The sequence below is a fragment of the Schistocerca serialis genome, chromosome 5, assembly GCF_023864345.2.
Source record: "Schistocerca serialis cubense isolate TAMUIC-IGC-003099 chromosome 5, iqSchSeri2.2, whole genome shotgun sequence".
Lineage (NCBI taxonomy): Eukaryota > Metazoa > Arthropoda > Insecta > Orthoptera > Acrididae > Schistocerca > Schistocerca serialis.
The window spans coordinates 597,186,522-597,206,355 of NC_064642.1; the positions used below are offsets into that span (position 1 = coordinate 597,186,522).

The 19,834-nt window shown below is 37.8% G+C and overlaps 1 protein-coding gene across 6 annotated transcripts in view; it reads right to left on the reverse strand.

The window, feature by feature from the left end:
- Positions 1 to 1,086: 1,086 nt before the first annotated feature.
- LOC126480682 (DNA polymerase iota) overlaps positions 1,087 to 19,834 on the reverse strand; it is a 49,287-nt gene continuing 30,539 nt past the window's right edge. For all 6 annotated transcript variants that reach the window (XM_050103910.1, XM_050103911.1, XM_050103907.1 and 3 more), the window contains one exon: positions 1,087 to 3,761. In XM_050103910.1, coding sequence (XP_049959867.1) covers positions 1,917 to 3,752 — 1,836 coding nt within the window. In that variant the 5' untranslated portion in view covers positions 3,753 to 3,761 and the 3' untranslated portion in view covers positions 1,087 to 1,916. The remainder of the gene's footprint in view (positions 3,762 to 19,834) is intronic.

Genomic DNA, 19,834 nt, shown 5'->3' on the forward strand with positions numbered 1-19,834 from the left:
ATGAAAGAAATGTGAAATTAATCAAACTTGTGAACAAAATTCCTGGACGTGAAGAAGCTAATGAAAGCCAAAGAGCGATTATATAATGATACCAACCAAAACATTACATCCAATGAAGAAATTATTGCTGCTGTCACAGTTAGTGAAGAAATTCACAAAAATAATGATGATGTTGACATTGAGGACTCGACTGTAAAGGACCCTACACAGTGACGGATTACAGCCTGTCAAAACTGCCCTTCAGTAATTTGAACAACAAGGTGCGTCAGTAATAGGCACACAGTTCCTCTGTTGTCTTCCTGACAAAGAATCAAAATGCAGAGTGCAGTGCGGAAAACAACAGGACATAATGCATTTCTTTAAAAAAAATTAGGCAGTTTGTTTTTAAAAACGTGTTAGTTCATTTTCATTAGAGAAAGCTTTATGCCCGCAAAGTAATTTTCTGAAGTCTGACTTATTCGTTAAATTACTGTATTCCTTAACTTTCATTAGTAAAGGCTCTGTGCCTTCGTAAAGCAATTTTCCTTTGGTTTAAGGGTAAACTGAAACTTTTGTAAGTTACATTTATATAGAGTTTACACATTAGGTATTTTCTTACATTCATTCGGACAGTTTAAACCTGAGTTATAGCATTCTTTGTGAACTGTTGTATTCTTAAGCAACAAATAAAAGGTGTTTTATGACAAAAAATTTGTACTGATACTTTTTTTTAAAGATCTTTCCTGATAACCCGACATTTTCACAAACTCTGCCACCCTTCGATCCACATTAGACCATTTTTCTGGACTGTATTACAATGAAATGACTACACATAAAACAACAAAATTTTCACACTCAACAAAGGATATTGTTTGTGGACGTAGTTTGGCTTCTGTTGACTCTCCAGTGTTAACATTTTCCTTCCGTGCCCAAAAAAGCTTGAAAAGCACACACTCTTAGAAATATTGCAGCACACATCCTGTTTCCAACAAAATATAATATTCACACATGAAAGTACTTGTGAGGTTCAACACACCAAAGGATGTCATACGATGTAACCCCAAGTGAACATGAACCAAGGAGTATCATCATGAAATGTTAACAGTATTTCATTTCATTATTTAATTCCCAGAGTCCACTTATTAATTAAAGTTACACAAATTTTTAAATAGTCTAGTATGTACAGAACTGCAGTCTGATTACATTCATTTGAGTTACTGGACTACTTTTCAGTTTTACTTCTCATTAAAATAATAATACAAAAAATGTGGAAAAGTGAGGACTGTAACACTTATTTATGTGGTTTTTGTTTTGTTTTAAAGCAATATCTTCTAAGTGAAAGAGAAAGAACTAGCCCAATGTATAGCAGACTCTGGTACTTGCATGAACTGCAGCAACTGACTATAACCTAAGGGGTAACATAGCTACATTCATTCATATTATAGCTACGTTCATATTAAAACTGATTTCATGTTTTTACAGTGATTAGAGATCTGTACCACCCATTATTGGTCTAGTCCAGTGGACCAAAAATTACAAGTAGACAAAGAATTGACAACCATGTACCAGTCATCATGGCACTGTTATGCTCACTTTTGAACATATATATCAAAAATATATGTGTATTCTGGAAGACAGTCATACATTGATATTTATGTTTAAGTTAATAAGAAGTTAGTAATTGCTTTTAATTAGAGAGATTAATCAGGCATGAAGTTTGCTTTCATAACAATGTGTCTGAAAGTTAGCAGTTTTCTCCCTGGCCAAGTACATTATGCTTACAGCTATAAAAACAAATTACTCTGGATATTTCCTGTCCTCCACATTCAGTACAGTGAATTTGAGTGAGGTAAATGCAGATGTAAATGCTTTGAAAATAGGTGTGATTTATGAATATTTAATTTTGATTTATTACAGACATGATTAAGCTTGTGAAATTAACTAGCCTGCTTATCTCGAATGAAGTAATGCAAAATTGTATTTTTATTTCCTTTCACATTGCTTTTCAATTCTTTAGTCTTAGCTTTATAATTCCAAGATTCAACTAGTTCCATTTGCATTTCATACGGCAGTTCCCTGAACACTGATTGATCAACACCATCTGGACACTTACATTCAACAGGAAAGTCTCTTTTCGTAGCTTGCACACAATCATCTTCCAATGTACATACAGAATGCAAATAATCACTATCTAATTTTTTCTCCATTTTATTGTGAGGCAATTCTTCTGAGGAAGTTTCTTCAACAGAATCACTTGAATTCAGATGAATATCCGAGACTCTTAACTTGCTAGGAGATGCATCATCACTGTCATCATCCATGCACACAGTTCTCTTCCTTCTTGCAACCCAAGAATCTATTCTTGTTTTCTTTGGTGATGGTTCTGGTTCAGATTCTGAGCCAGATTTTTCTGTGTTATGAAAGCATCTATGAACTGGGAATGGCTGTGAAGGTGACTGCTCCATTCCATTACCGATCCCTGATAGATACTTGTAAGATGTAACTGACTGAACAGACAAATCTTTTTTTAAGAATGAAGCTATGGAACTTTTTCCCGTCTTTCGCTCCTGAAACTTGGTAAATCCTACACCAACAAGAGTCAGATGAAATGGTTTGGATATATTAACCATTTTGTGAAATAACTGCATGACTGAACTCGTTAACTTTTCAGTAACGTCACTTGAAAGCTGTTCACAATTAGCAGTAGTAAAAAATGATGGAGGTATATTACATTGTTTGCTCTCCCTGTGACTCACTTTTGTGACACTGTCATACTTTCTTACAGTTACTTTAACAGCACAAGGTATCCGTCCATCTTCATTTAACAAGACCATAAGTCTTTGCAGCAACACTGAAAATTTACTTCGCACCTCTGATTCCAAATTTACTTTTCGGCAACCATCCTCAAGGCTAATTGTATGTGGCTTACCAGACTGTTTTACAGGTAAATTATCAATACCAAAGCTTAGCCTTTTCAAGCGTATAGCATTATCAACACCAACCGCACGTCTTAATTTCTCCATGCTGCAGTTCTGAAGGTCACTGATTGATGTTATGTCTACTGATTGCAAGGTTTCACATAACCTGGATCCTATGCCTGGGATACATCTCAAACCTGGAAGACCTGACACTAAATCTAGGGCACAGCATGCAAATACGGTTGTTTGCTGATCAGGCTTATTAACAGAGCATACCAATTTTGATAATAACTTGTTGTACGATATTCCTGCACAGCAGGTTAAACCCAAGTCGCTTTTTATTTGCTTCCTAATTTTACTTGCAATATGCGAACCAATACACAGGCGTTCATGGCAGCCACAATCACATTCATCCATTATATTTTTGAATATTTTCCCATCTGCAGCTGCCCTCTCAGTTTTAAAGTCTGACTGAGATACCAAGTGGCTTACATCAACAAAATTTTCATCTAACCCTAATCGCTCAACCTGCGTACTGAAATTCTGTAATAGGTTTGTTACTTTGGATGACATTTGTCTATAATCATGCAAATCTTCTCCACAAACAAGCACTAACTGTGGACACAGGCTCTGAGCTTCTCGGACTTCCATGCACTTCTTAACACCATATTCTCTTGCTATGTAGTTGCAGGTAACCACTATGTTTTTTTGTTGTATGCCAACGGGTAAATCTTTCAGTGATGGATTTTTCAATATCTCCACTTGGGCATAAAAACAATCTATATCAATGTGAATAATGGTCCGTCGGTGATCATTTTGTGTACCCAACTCTAAAGGCTGTCCAAAATCATCCATAACAGTTACCTGCAACAGAGACATAACAACTATGTCAGTGTCATATGTATCAGTGTAGGACACTAAATGATGTCAGAGCTTACATATATGTTAAAGCCATTTAGAAACACCAGTAAAAAATGTAATTCCTGTGTCATCATATATACGTGTGTGTGTGTGTGTGTGTGTGTGTGTGTGTGTGTGTGTGTGTGTGTGTTTGTGTGTTTGTTTTGGGGGGGGGGGGGGGGGGGAAGCAGTAACCTTCACAATAACTTTTTACATTTGAAAAGTGTTACAGTTAGGAACAATAACTCTTTTTACTACATTGTCCTGTTCATTATGTGATACTGTTAGGCAGTTCTAGAAATATTCTGAAATACAACCATGTTTTGCTACCATTATATCATTTCCATTATTTATAGGGGTATTTACACTAACGCAGGCATATGTTGATAATTCTTCTCCCAGTTTGCATACGTAGTTCGGAGCCTCTTCTAGTTTCACTAGATCCCTATTTAGTAGTATGTAACTTGAGTCCCTAATTTTCACGCGTATGTACTACTGAAGGCAGAGAACATCCTCTTCCCAATTGCCTGTTTTGCAGTCATTCTTGAGCAAAGTGAAACAGGTAACTACCCTCCTCCACCACCCACACCGAGGACAACATGTAAGGACATTCTTTATTAACTTTATTTTCTATACATGAACATGTTATTTACTGCTAGCAGAGAGGGAAGGGGTTGCTTTAAATTACAATAAAATCACTTGTTACTTTCTTTAATTTTTTAGAGAATATGAAGCAATAAAGTTTTTCCCCCATATATATTTGAATTTAGTATATACAATGTAAAACAAGATCCAAGCTATAAAAACATTACTTATATCTGTAGAATGCATCTTGTTACTAGGCAATATGTACGTACAGAAGTAAATTGTGGCAGAAGTTCTAACAAGACCAAACAGATGAAACAAGCTCACATTAGTTACAAGGGTTAAAAAAGTGTCTTTCAACAAACATGTATACAAAAACACTGCATATAAACCAAATTATTTTATTCCAGTGAAAGATAGCTAAATCAGGTTCTCTGAAAAGAAGTTGGTACAATAACAGTGCAGAACTGGACTTCAGAGGTCAGAGTTCCCTACCCACAGGGGTCATTGCACTGGTAGTGGGGGCTGCGTGGAGTGAACTGTGTCATTTATTAGGTTAGAGTGTCTTAAGAAAGGACAAAAATGGTGCAGGTGAAACACAGGACAAGGATTGCTGTAGGAATCATAGGTGTTATAGCAGTAAATTGTCACAGCTGTGATGGGAACGAACCCCAGCTCCAGGCACGAATAGAAACTCTTGAGCACAAATCGTTGTAGGTACTGAAAGCCAGCTGGATAAACTTAACCAAAATTTTTACAAAGGACTTGAAGGTACCGAAAAATACACTCCTGGAAATGGAAAAAAGAACACATTGACACCGGTCTGTTGATGCACAGTCAGCACGGATTCCAAAAATTATGTTCTTGTGAAACACAACGAGCTGTTCATTCTCAAAAACTAATGAATGCTATCAAATGGGGACCTCAAACTGATACCATATTTCCGGATTTTCAAAGGGCTTCTGATATTGTTCCTCACAAGGGCTTAAAACGAAGTTGCGTGGCTATGGAGTATCGTCTCAGCTGTGCAACTGCATTTTTGACTGCATTTCTGACTTCCTGTCTGGAAGTTCAGAATCTGCACTAATTGATGGACAGTTATCAAGTAGAACAGATGTGGTATCTGGCGTTCCCCAAGGAATTGTCATAAGCCCTCTGCTGTTTCTAATCTATACAAATGATTTAGGTGACAATCTCAGCAGTCACCTTAGATTGTCTGCAGATGATGCTGTGATTTACTGTCTAGTAAAGTCATCAGAAGATCAAAACCAATTGCAAAATGGTTTAAACACGATATCTGTGGTGTGAAAAATGGCAACTCACCCCAATTAATGAAAAGTGTGAGATCATGCACTTCAATACTAAAAGCAATCTGTTAAATTTCGGTTACACAATAAATCACACAAATCAGACTGTCAATTCAACTAAATACCTAGGCATTACAATTACGAGCAACTTCAATTTGTACAATAACATAGATAATGTGGAGAAGGCAAACTGAAAACTGTGTGTTATTGGAAGAACACTTAGAAGATGCAACAGATCTACTAAAGAGACTCCCTACACTACACTTGTCCGTCCTCTGCTAGAGTATTGCTGTACAATATGGGATCCTTACCAGATTGGATTGACGGAGAACAACGAAAAAGTTCAAAGAGCAGCTCATTTTGTATTATTATGAAATAGGGGAGAGAGTGTCACAGATATGATATGCAAGTTGGGGTGGCAATCATTAAAACAATTTTTCATTATGGCAAGATGTTTTCATAAAATTTTCAATTATCAGTATTTCCCTCTGAATGGGAAAGTATTTTGTTGATGCCCATCTACTTATGGAGGTATGATCACTCCAATAAAACATGAGAAATGAGAGCTTAGACAGAAAGATTTAAGTGTAAATTTTCCCTGCACACTGCTAGAGATTGGAATGGTAGTAAAATAGCATGAAACTGGCTCAATGAACCCTCTGCCAGACACTTAATTGTGAATTGCAGAATAGTCATGTAGATACAGATTTAGAGTGCCGAAAGACAAAGTTTGTAAAAATAAAATACGCCGACGTGTTAAAAATATGCAACAATGAAGTTTTGCTGTGGGAAACAATAGTGAAATTGGAACAATGATTGTGAAGATTTTCCGTATTTCCCTCATGTCAGAGAGTCAAGCTCAGCAGTCAATTCAGCCCGACATCGCACACTGTGTACACCTACATTTACACCCATACTCTGCAAACCAATGTGAAATGGCAGCGGAGGGTATGTGCCATTGTAACAGTTATTAGGGCTTTTTCCCCGTTCTATTCATGTAGAACTGTGGAAAGAATGATTGCTTAAATACCTCTACATGCACTGCAGTTAGTGTAATTTTTGTGATACCTATGAGAGCAATATGTAGTGGGGTGCAGTATATTTCTAGATCCATCAGTTAAAGTTAATTACAGAAACTTTATAAGCAGGCTTTCTACAGCATTGATCATGTCTATCTTGAAACATTCACCATTTCAGTTTTTTTGGTATTTTTGTGACATTCTCTTATAGTTGTATCTATTCAATATCCCCTGTTAGTCATATATTGTACAGGTCCCACATAATTGATCAATATCCTGGAAGTAGTTACACGTGTGTTTTGTATGCAGTCTCCTTCATAAACTGATTGCATTTCCCTAGCATTCTACAATGAACAGTACACTGGAAAAATAACACTACCTAATCAACCCACAGATACGCCATATGTGTTAATAAGTCTCTCATTATGTTTAGCAAATTTTGTAAGTTCTTCATACTTTCAGTCACACACATCATCACACAGTGAAACTCAACACCGGTACCTGTGGCAACTTACAATGCATAGTATTCACCTCATTATGAGCCAACAAGAAATCCTTTTAGGTTAATTCTGAGATTTGAATCTTTTGTAGGGTTTACTGTATGTTACACATGTATGCTATCAAAGATTTAATAATGGATTTTTGTTGACAATAATTTATTGCCCAAATGAAAATCTGCTGACAGAAAACTGTGCAATGAACTTACCACTAATTAATGCTATGATAGGGCTGACTTTAAATGCATGCTGGGGAAGGCTCAACTTCTGAATGTGAAAATCATATAAGTAATGGATTTGCTGAGTGTAAGGATTCTCGTTATTCTCACAGTCAACATGCTATCAGCAATATACAAACTATTTCTTTAAGAGATCATGCTATCACATTGTACCAACATCAGCTTCTGCAATATAGCAATCTTTCTGCAATTAACTTCATCAAGAACACACCTGGAATTGGAAGGTATGTAGATATTTGAATAGCTAACATAAAAGTTCATTCAACACAATTTTTTATACAACTGAAAATGAAATTAAATGATGGTAACTCCATGTTGAAATACCAACTACATAAGGAAAAGATAGATCACTACTTATAGTAAAAATTATACAATAAGTCACAGACAAGCACAATTAAAATTACACATTAGCTTTCTGCCACAGCCTTTGTCAGAAAAGGACGGAAGGACAGACAGACGTGCACACGCGCAAACACACACACACACACACACACACACACACACACACACACACACACACACAAGCGAGCGCGCTTACATTCATTCATTCTTACATACAAGCAAACAAGTGCCCACCTCACACATACAATGGAGATGGCAGCCTTGTTTACACGAGGTGTGTGTTTGCTTCTGCGAATGGATGTGTGTATCTCCTTTTCTGTCGAAGGCTGTGGTGGAAAGCTAATGTGTAAATGTCTCTTAGCTGTCCCTATCTGCAACTTAATGTATCATCTTTACGGTAACTAGCAATCTATCTTTTCCTTATACTGTTACAAATGAAATTATTGAGATCAAAAACATTGAAGAGCACGAATTTATGGCCAACAATGGATAAACATTGACAGCGTTCTATTTAAGGCATTTCATAGGTTGCTGTCACTTGGTTGTATATTACTGATAATTTGGAAAGTTTACAGAGAGACTGTGAGATAAGGAAACAGGCCAGAATATATTTTGGGTGATGCCACGAAACTCATTCAGTAAAAAATAATTTGTTGCACAATTTGATAAGAAATTAAGTAGAAAAGAAAGAGGAAAAATGTAGAAATATTTGGTAGAAGTCTTTCCCAGATTATACAATCTTGAAGTAAATGTGACTGTTAATAAGTAAATGGTAGGTTTTTCGGGTTGATGTCCCAGACAATATGTTCTAAGTGAACCATCGAAGTATGGGATAAGAACATGGACAGCTTGTGGCTGGGGAACTTCAGATGTACTAAAAGTACAAATTAATGCAGGTGAAGCAACATGAGCAGCACCAGAAATAAAAAATAAAAAAAATAAAGTTAAAAAGGTATGATGATGTGTAAGATCTCATCAGTGAACCAAGAGGTGAGAATGTAACATACAACAACTTTTTTTACTTCCTTTGATTCCAGACAGCAGTTGTTAAAAAGGAAAGAGACACTATTAGGAACTCCACAGGAAATCATGTTAGAATTCCCACAGCAAATAATGAACAGTGAAGTTCACAGTCATCATTTAACTTCAAAAGTGACATTACTGTGGTCAATTACATCTCAAAGAAAAACAAAAAATTTTATGGGTATGAGTCATCACAATGGCAAAATCAGCAAGACATATGACAAGAACAAAGATTACAACAGAACAAAGAGGCTGCAAATAAAATGCATATCAATGATTGTATTCTACATTTCAGATATTTTTGCAGCAAGACATATGACAATAACAAAGATTACAACAGAACAAAGATGCTGTAAATAAAATGCATATCAACGATGTATTCTACATTTCAGATATTTTTGCATACATTACTTATGTTTTCTGACTTCCATAGATCCCAGTTACAATTCAAACAAATTGACAAGAAGTATTCTTAGAAGAATTTGTAAAATCACTCAGAAAACAACATACTGCATCAAAATCACACCTTCCAACATCGAACAAATCAATGAAGATTTTCAAGAATATCCTAAATCCTGAAAATATGTATGCAGGAGCAACTGGCCACGATTGAAAGGCTTCAGGCTGCTGCCATCAGTTGCTGCGGAGCTGATGTGGGTGAGGCCACAGTTTTAACACCTTTGGTGCTTGCAGTGTCATCTGGTACCTCTGATGTTACAGTTCCTTCAGATTTGCTCCTCATGACCCGGTTTATATTCACCTGAGTGTGAATGGTGAACAATGCCGGGGCTACAAATCTCTGGGTGGCAGGTAAAAGTGGATAACAGCAGTACAGCTGTCCTCTTCCACCTCAAAAATAACTTGTATGTCTTGCTGATTGCCAAAAGTACACCTCAGCCAACATGGGAGGATTTGTTTGTTGGGACTAGGGTCGACCTCCAAATTTTCAGACAATTCTCGAGAGGTTTGTTGGTCAGTGAGAGCTTCAAGGTTTGGCAGGTGATACAGTCCCTGTTGGAAATAGTAGTTAGGGTGGAAAGGAAGGCTACTTTCCACTCTGTATGCTTGGCAGGGCAGGGCAGGGCAGGGGCGAGAGGGGGGGGGGGGGAGTTAGCTAATTGTGACTCAGCACCAATGATGCCTGCTGGGGGTCTGGGACCATCCTCAGTCCCTACAGAAGTCTGGCTGCATTTGTGGTGGTGTGTGGTTTGTCATGGTCATCAGCACCCATATAAAATCCCAATTTTTACACAGTCCAATTTGTACCCAATCCAATCCAACCAGTCATGAATGATGATTATGATGATGAAATGATGAGGACAACGCAAACACCCTGTCCCCATACAGAGAAAATCCTCAACCCAGCCGGGAATCAAACCTGGGATCCCGTGAGCCAGAGGTAGCAACGTTAGGCACTACACCACGAGCTGCGGGCAGCTATGTTGGTGAAGACAGTTATCCTAATACATGGGGCAGAAACTGAGCTATTGATCTACAGCATCATTCCCAGAACTGATCATAATCTTCTGGTTCCAACCCAAATGGAAAGCTTCAATATCAGAGACTCAGATGATTCTGTAATTATCTTGGCTGCAGATTACTCCACTGCCAAAATCGTATGGCAAACTGTAGACCCTTTCTTAATAAGTCAGAGATGCACTACACACAGGACGAAGCTACTGGATTAGAAGAGTAAATCTGGCATATGCCTGTGGGTTTTTAGGATAGATAAATGCCTTTCACAGGCCCAACAACTGTTCTGTTTTCAGAAAGGGAAAAATAACAGCCCCAATAATTACAGAAAGAAATATTCATTATGGCAGATCACAAAAGAGAATATGAATGTCGTATTTGTTAACTGCAGGGGAGTCCATGGAAAGGACCCACAACTAGTCTCACTTTTAAACGGTAATATGTCAACACAGTGCGATAGGTAGAAAGCTGGCTGAATTCAGATGTTAATAGGAATGAAATTCTAAATTCTGTTTCGAATGTACACTGCAACGATGGGCTGGATGTTTGTGGTGGAGGCATTTATTAGCCATAAATGTGGTAATATCTACTGAGAGTAAATGTTAAAGGTGGATTTAAACATGGTAGAAAGATGGCTCTAAACATGGTAGTCTGATGATTTTATCAGTCTCCTGCCAAAGGCGTAGTAGTAGTGGAGGTATATTTCTGTGGAAACCCATAGAAAGGTGCCTGTAAATTTCCTGGCCATATTATAGTGCTAGGGAGTGATTTCAACTTACCAGCTTTAGACTGGGAGTTGAGTATAAATGAGTAGTGTACAATATGGCTTAGACAGGTATGTGGAGAGCAAAATTATGAGGAATGGAAAAGAATTTTAGTGGCTCAAGAGCTGGGTCAGAAAGCTGCACCAAATGCAAAGAGAGCCTCATACACAGCCAAAGCCTTGTCAACAAACAAAAACTGAAAAAAGACAGAATTAGCCAAGAAAAGACATGTGTGAAGTGTTAAACATATTAGAAAGTAAAATTCTGTCAATCAATCTGACAGAAAATCCTAAGAAGTGTTGGTAACACATATCAAAGCCACTTGTCCACACAGTCAGCGACCATAATGGTGCTGAAGTGGAGGATGACAGATAGGAGGCTGAAACTGCTTACCTGAGGCAGACTGTGCTGAAATTCTTCTGTTCAACTGTAATACAAATATCAAATTACAGACATCTAAATAAGTGGCTGTGGAGTAGAAAACCAAGTAAACAGAGGAGACTCAATTGGACCTGATAGGATAACTATGCGATTCCGCACTGTGTATGCAAAAGAACTTGCTTAATTCTAGCAACTGACTACTGTAGGTCAGTGGAAGAACGACGTATTCCAAGTGATTGGAAAATTGTGTGGGTCATACCTGTTTTCAAAAAGATTCATTGAACAGATGTAAACAAGTACCAGTCTAGCCCTATATAGTTAATGTCAGTCTGTTGTAGAATTTTTGAATGTGTTTATGCTCACATATTATATTTCTGTAGATTGAAAATCTCCTAAGCAGGAATCAACAGTTTTATAACTGAATTGAAGAGCACATTTTAAGAAAATGTCGTCGATCTGTAAAGTACACCACTTAGAGAACACTAGTATGACCATTCTTGAGTACTGCTCAAGTGTTTGGGAACACAGGTTGGATTAAAGGCATTTGACACTAACAACAGAACAATCCTACTGCCGCCAAGATACACTTTGCAAAAGGACCATGAAGATACATAAAGAGAAATTCGGGGTCATACAGAGGATACAGACAGTCTTTTTTCCCTCTGTCTATTTGAGAGTGGAACAGGACAGGAAATAAATAGCTGTGGTACAAAGTATCCTCTGCTGCGCTTCATACAGTGGCTTGCAGAATACGTATGTAGATACAGAAGTAGAAGAGTTGCGTTGCAAATAAAATGCAACCTGCAATTCTTAATGGATAAAATCTTCAGACATAAAAGTAACTTTGGGCACAGCTCAAGGAAGTGTTACTGGACCATTCAATTTCTAACTTTCTTCTACATGCTGATGTTCAGAACAACGGAGTGCGTCTGGCTACTAATTTCATCTGGAGGCCGTACTGCACAAAGGGAAAGAGAAAGTCATAACATCCTGCAACCATGAGTTTGTAAAAGCATTGTGCAGGGGTTATAAAAGCATTGTGAAGAAAATGAGAAGTACTGGGAGGAGAAATCCATGGCCATTCAATATTTTAGTTTTCCCAATCTTGTGTGTTAAAATGTTGCCTATCAAAAGTGCCAAGAATACAGACTTACTTTTCATGTGTCAGTACACTCAGCTGAAATACGGGATTTCTATTACCAACTATCAAGTGAATAGTGGATTTGCAAGTCTGTCTGGCAAAACTCATTGCCTGAGGACTGAAATTTTAATGCTGAAAATACTTGTTTAGTGTAACTGCAATAGCAATGGTGTTAAAATTTTCAGTATCGTCTGCTGCTGCTTGTGCAGATTTGCAAAGTACTAAACATTTCGTGTTTCGACACAATTTGTTGTGTTTTTTCAAAATCAGTATCTCATCACTACCGACTTTAAATGGCCGTTACAAACATCAACTGAAAATACAATTTGCTGTAACCAGTCACTATTACTATACGATACATTCCACTACATGTTTTAGCAGATCATACAAAGGTGGTTTGAAAAGTTCTCAGAATCACCATGAGAGATCAGCACTAGCACAACAAGTTGTTGATTTGGGGGGGGGGGGGGGGGCATATCGAGATTCGAGCAGAGATTAAGTACTTCCTAAAGAAAGGAATGAAAGCAAAAGGCAGTCATGTCGATTTCTAGAATACAGTGTGGGACTCTGCTCCTTCATAGTCAACTGTTGCCAAGTGGACAAATAAATTTAAAATTGGTCGGGAGAGCTTAGATGATGATCTGCACAATGGTCGGCCAAGATGTGTCACTACTCCAGAAATCCTTCCAAAAGCACACAAAATGGTCACAGAGTGTCGCCGATTGAAAGTGCGTGAAATTGCTCATGCTTGCCAGATGTCATCTGAAAGGGTATATCACATTTTAACTGAAGAATTAGAAATAAAAAAGATTATCTTCGAGATGGGTGCCGTGACTCACAATGCTGGATCAAAAACACATGAAAATTGACATATCGGGACAATGTATAGCCCGTTTTAGGAGAAACAAACAAGATTTTTGTGCGCCAGTTTGTTACGACAGATGAAACTTTGGTGCACTACTATATCCCAGAGACAAAACAACAGGCAAAACAGTGTAAACACGCTGATTCTCTACCACCAAAGAAAGCAAAGACAATTACTTCAGCAGGAAAGGTCATGGCACCAGTGTTCTGGAATGCAAATGGGATTCTGTTTGTGGATTACTTCCTCACTGGGCAAACAATTACTGGAGAATACTATGATAACCTCCTGGAGAAAGTTATGTTCCATCAAGACAATTCACACCTGCACACATGGCAAAATGACATGAACTGAGGTATGAATTGTCGCCCCACATGCTTATTCATCTGATATGGGTCTGTCAGACTTCCATCTCTTCCCAAAACTGAAAATTTTTCTTGGTGGACGAACATTCACTTCAAACAAAGAATTGATAGCCAGAGTTGACAACTATTTTACAGGCCTGGAGGAAACATTTTCGAGATGGGGTCAAGACACTGGAACATCATTGGACAAGTGCATTACTCTGCGAGGAGACTACATTGAAAAATAAAAAAAAAGTTTCAGTGATGTAAGTACTTGTTTTCTATTCCATTGTGAGAACTTTTCAAACCACCCTCGTACCTCCAACATTAAGTGGATTTATGCAAATTGATAATACTTGGATGTATCATATGTATGATTTTTGGGTAACCTGTGGAACTGTTTTACAGAATAAGACATAAAAACTATTTTAATACAAAGTTTAAAGTTACCTGGATTTTTTTTATTATACAGGTGGACAGTAATATAAATGGGATATCAAATTACTATTGTCTTTGAATGTAAAGGGATTAATATATCTTTACCCACCACCAACAAGGGTGATCAAAAATTACCTCACAGGTGCAATAAAAGTGACCCACTTCATAATACAGGTGATCCAAGAAACACATGGAAGCACTAAGAAACAAAAATACCACATAAGAGCTGTACCCACCACCCACTACTTGTATGTAGAAAAAAAACCACACACACACACACACACACACACACACACACACACACACCATGTAATTAAGTAAACACTGGCATTTACATATCCAACCAAAATGCAAAAAGCTACACACATTTGAAACACCTGAAATATACAAACACCAAAGAAAACAACCTAAGTCCACCCTATTGTTGCTGTTCTTATTTCCAGTCCTAGGACTGATTTCATGCAGCCCTTCATACTAGTCTACCCTATAGTCTTGTGTAGTTCGCGAACAAACTAATTCAGAAGAGCACTCCCACAGGCGAACTACGACACTAGTTCATGGATAACCTCGCTATTTAGTTCGTTCGCTCTTTTCCAAAGACCAACGGACAATAGCGAGACGCAACGAGAGCCCGCAGTAGGCTTTTTTTTTTTTAAAAAAAATCACGTGTTTTTACATAATAATATGTAAATTTTTGTAATATTTCACTTGAAAATTAGAAGACTGATTATTTAAAGAATGATAATGCAAAGCACAAAAAGTATGCTTTAGAATACGATCTCACTCAGGGGTCATATTTTTTCTATGCCTAATTGTTTGGTAACAAATTATAAATGTTAGTGTTTCTTCTGTTAATGATAAAGGTATTACTGTTTGTGCAATATAGCACTTAACCTTTACCTAAAGCAGAAATATTTTTTGTTGGTTATTTCCAAAACTAAAAAAGTCGATTATTTATGAAAGTGTATTTTTATTCACAAAAAAATGCATTTAGCACATTCTGTAAGTAATATTCCTACAATGAACTAATAAATAAATAAATAAATATATTTTAAAATTAGAATACTACGACTGCACTGTATGTAAAGTAAAGTAGTTAACTACCCCATTTTACCCATTGGTGTAAATAACTGGTTTATTTGCCCTTTCGAAGTCTAATTACTCGACATGAAACTGTAATAACACGGGCATTGGCAACACTGCTCATTATTTAAAAGATCAGCATAACGAATAATAGAGTGTGTGCAGTAGCGGTAGCAAAGCGAGCGAACTGTCTTTCTCGAAATCGAGATGGGAGCTAACGAACTAAAAGAGCGACCTAATTCGCAACAGAACCGCGAACTAAACTGATCATTCCCAGTCGCAAACTATTATGCGTAAGACTACTATCCTATACTACTCTCTTCACTTTTATACGACTACTGCAACCTACATCCATTTAAACTTGCTTACTGTACCTAAGCCTACATCTCCCTCTCCAATTTTTATCCACCACACTTCCCTCTGTAACCAAATATAACAAACTGACAATTCCATAATGCCTCAGGATGCATTCCATCCACCAATCCTTTCTTTCAGTCAAGTTGTGCCTTAACAGTCTTCTTCCCCAATTCAAGTCCGTCCTAAATGGTACAATTTACAAAAGTATCATCACTAAAGCCTGCACAACACAATTAACCCTTTAATTACCACTGATTTCTGCATGAATTCACACATTTTTTAAGAATCAGTACCTTTCACATGAAACCACCAATGCTACTGCGAGAGAGAGAGAGAGAGAGAGAGAGAGAGAGAGAGAGAGCGCCTCTGGTACACTGAGACAAATCCTCTTTGATGATGATGATGATGATGATGATAATTGGTTTGTGGGGCACTCAACTGCGCGGTCATCAGCATCTGTACACATACCTAATCAGAACACAGTCCAGTCTAGCCACTTCCATGACTGATGATGAAATGATGAGGACAACACAAACACGCAGTCCCCGGGCAGAGAAAATCCCAAAGAATCCTCTTTGACCCTGTCCATTTGTATCAGCAATCATGATGCAGTTGTGGCAACAATAATGACCAAAGTGCAAAAGGCAGCTACAACAAGCAAAAAAAAACAGTACTGTCATATCTCGATGAGGAACATGAAACTTTCAACACAGAACAGAAGCATGTACAGAAACTACAGCTCAAGTTTAGAAGAGTAGTTGACCATGCACCAGACAGATATCATACCCAGAAGAATAGTTTAGTTTATAAATCGAGTGACCCTCCTTGGTATACAGTCACTGTAAATAAACTTCTAAAGAAACTGAGGATACTGCATAACAGGTGTAAACCAAAGCACAGGACTGCAGAGAAGGAGATGTTGAATGAGAAGTGTTTCGCAGTCAAGAGAGCAATCCATGAAGCCTTCAGTGACTACTGTAGCAGAATGCTGTCAAATGATCTTTAAAAAAACCCAAAGAAATTCTGTTCATATACATACGCTGTTACTGGCACCATAGTTAACATCCTGGCCCTAGAAAATGAGACAGGAATTCAAATTGAAGGTAGCAAAGCAAAAGCTGAAACCCTTAACTCTGTTTTCATATTTTCCTTTACAATGGAAAACCCAACAGAACTACCCCAACTTCATCCTCATACCACTGATGAAGATGAGTGTAGTAAGTATTAGTGTCAGTGGTGTTGAGAAACAGTTGAAATTGTTGAAACTGAACAAAGCAACAGGGTCTGATGGAATACCTACCAGATTCTATATTGAATTTGTGCCTGGGTTAGCCCCTCTTCTAACTCTTCTATTGTAGATCCCTCAAACAAAAAGCCGTGCTCAGTAGTTGGAAGAAAGAACAGGTAACACCAGTCGACAGGAAGAGTAGTAGAAGTATTTCACATACCGTCCAACATCTTTGACATCAAATTGTTGTAGAATCTTAGAACTTATTCTGAGCTCAAACATAATGACGTATCTTGAACAGAATGACCTGTTCCATGCCAACAGCATGGGTTCCAAAAACACTGATCATATGAAACCCAACTCACACTTTTCTCACACAACATACTGAAAACTTTGGATTACAGCAGTCGTATAGACACAGTATTTCTTGATTTCTGAATAGTGGTTCACTCAGTACCACACCTACCTTTATTGTCAAAAGTTTGATTGTATGGGGTATCAAGTGAAATCTGTGATTAGATTGAGGACTTTTGGGCTGGGAGGACACAGCATGTTATCTGGGATGGAGAGTCATTGTCAGATGTAGAAGTAAATTCAGATGTGACCCAGGGAGTCCTTGCTGTTCATGTTGTATATTAATGACCTTGTGGACAATATTAACAGTAACCTCAGACTTTTTGCAGATGATTCAGTTATCTATAATGAAGCACTGTCTAAAAGAATTAGCATATTTGTATCAGTCAGACCTTGGTAATATTTCAAAGTAGTGCAAAGATTGGCAATGTGTTAAAGCAGAAATTTAAAACTGTGCACTTCATAAAATGAAAAGACATAGTATCCCAGGACTGTAATATCAATGAGTCACAGCTCAAATCAGCCAACTCATACAAATATATGAGTATAACAATTTGTGAGGATATAAAATGGAATGAACTCACAGGCACAGCTGTGGGTAAAGCAGGTTCTGTTTATTGGTAGAATACTGGAGAAATGCAATCAGTCTGCAATGGAGATTGCTTACAAATCACTTGTGAGACCCATTCCAGAATATTGGAACTTTTACCAAATAGGACTAATGGGGGATACTGAATGTATACAGAGGAGGACAGAAAGAATGATCACATGTATGTTTGATACACGGGAAAGTGTTACCGAGTTGCTGAAGAAACTGAACTGGCAGACTGTTGAAGATAGATGTAAATTGTTCTGGGAAAGTCTGATAACAAAGTTTCAAGAACCAACTAAGTGATGACACTAGGAACAGACTACAGCCACCTATATATCATTAACATCGGATCCGTGAAGGCCAGATTAGAGTAATTACAGCATGCACAGAGGCTTCCAAATAATCATTCTTCTCACACTCTATATGTGAATTGAACAGGAAGAAACCCTACTGACTGGTATAATGGGACATAGCCTCTGCCTTGCATTTCATGGTGGTTTGCAGGGTGTGGGTGTGGGTGTGGGTGTAGATGTCGATGTAATGCATTGCAGCAGTCACTAATAGTGTTCAAAGCAACAGTTGATGCAGAGATCGTGCTACCTGATTGTAGAAGATTTTGACATGGGCTTTTTGTATAGCGCGCATACTCAGGAGATCACAGACAGTGAAAGTACATGTATATAAGATATTGCAACAAACCTGAGTTTGTACTACTGCTTTTGTGAGTTTTATTGGAATAAAACCACTGGCACAGACTGTTATTCTGATACAAAATTTATTACATTTTACACCCAATTTGCTCGTTATTTTACTATAATTTGTTTTAGGCATTATTAGATCATCAAAATATCGAGATGCGGGATTTTATCTCGGAAAAATGCAAATCTGGTTTTAAATATATCACATGGAACGATGGGCAGTTGAAAATTGCGTGTCACAGTGGTTCCAAAGCAAAACCACTTCCCTGAAACAAGTTTGTTTACTTTTTGCCATTTTCTTCTTTATTCATTACTTGCTATGATGATAAAGGTTAACTGTGTGAAAAAATTTGAAATTGGGACTCAAAGAGTTAAAGGTCAGTTTTTTTTAAACCCAGTAATTGTCTCTCATTGTCATATAGAAGTTTGAGATTTGGTTCAAAGGTGCCCATAACCTTCCTCTGTAATGGTACAAAAATGTGGGGACCTGCGACGTCACCCTCGGGTTTCGTGATGCTTCAAACAGCATTTTGTTAATACTTGCCAAAAAAGGCCAGAGCTCAGATGTACAGGTAAGTTGTAAAGTGGTTTAATGGTGTCATATTGACACCAAATTTCACCATAAATCTGCCCAATGCCACCAAGGACATCACATAATGGGCAGGTTGTTACACCCCTAGCATCCCTCCAATACATATGTTCTGTAGCAGGAGCTAGAGCAGCAGCAGCATAACCTGCCTGCATGGACCCATGCATCAATCACAAGGTCTCTCTGTAGAGGTACATTTTAAAGTGCTCAACAAAGGAGGGCGGGTGGGTGACACCGAGGGTGTTGCCAAACTGGGAGGTCTTAGAGGGACCCTTAACCGTTTTATTCACAGATGTGTCAATGTTCATCCCCCTGACATCACAACACAAGAGGGTGGTGTGAAACAGTACGGTTGGAAAAATAAAACTTGGGCACCTTTCGCTGCTTCGGATCACATTCAAATTTCAAGTTTGTCAAGAATGTCATCCTGTTGCTAATCACACTGTGAACTGATGTTTTTAACATTAACATAATATTTCCTTAAAACAAGCAGCTCTCTACAACAACCTGAAATCAACACGCCAAAGAAAGGAGTGGTTTGAGTGATACATTTTATGCCACCCACTGTGGTATTTTCATGTCAATTGAGTGGCAGTGTGTCTGAAATGTTTTCCCCAGCCACCCGAAAGAAAACAGCATGATTCAACTCAAGGCATTACAGTTCTGACCTCCATCACAGAGGTGCCAAAAGGAAGGGTGAAATAATGGTAAGAGGGGCTGT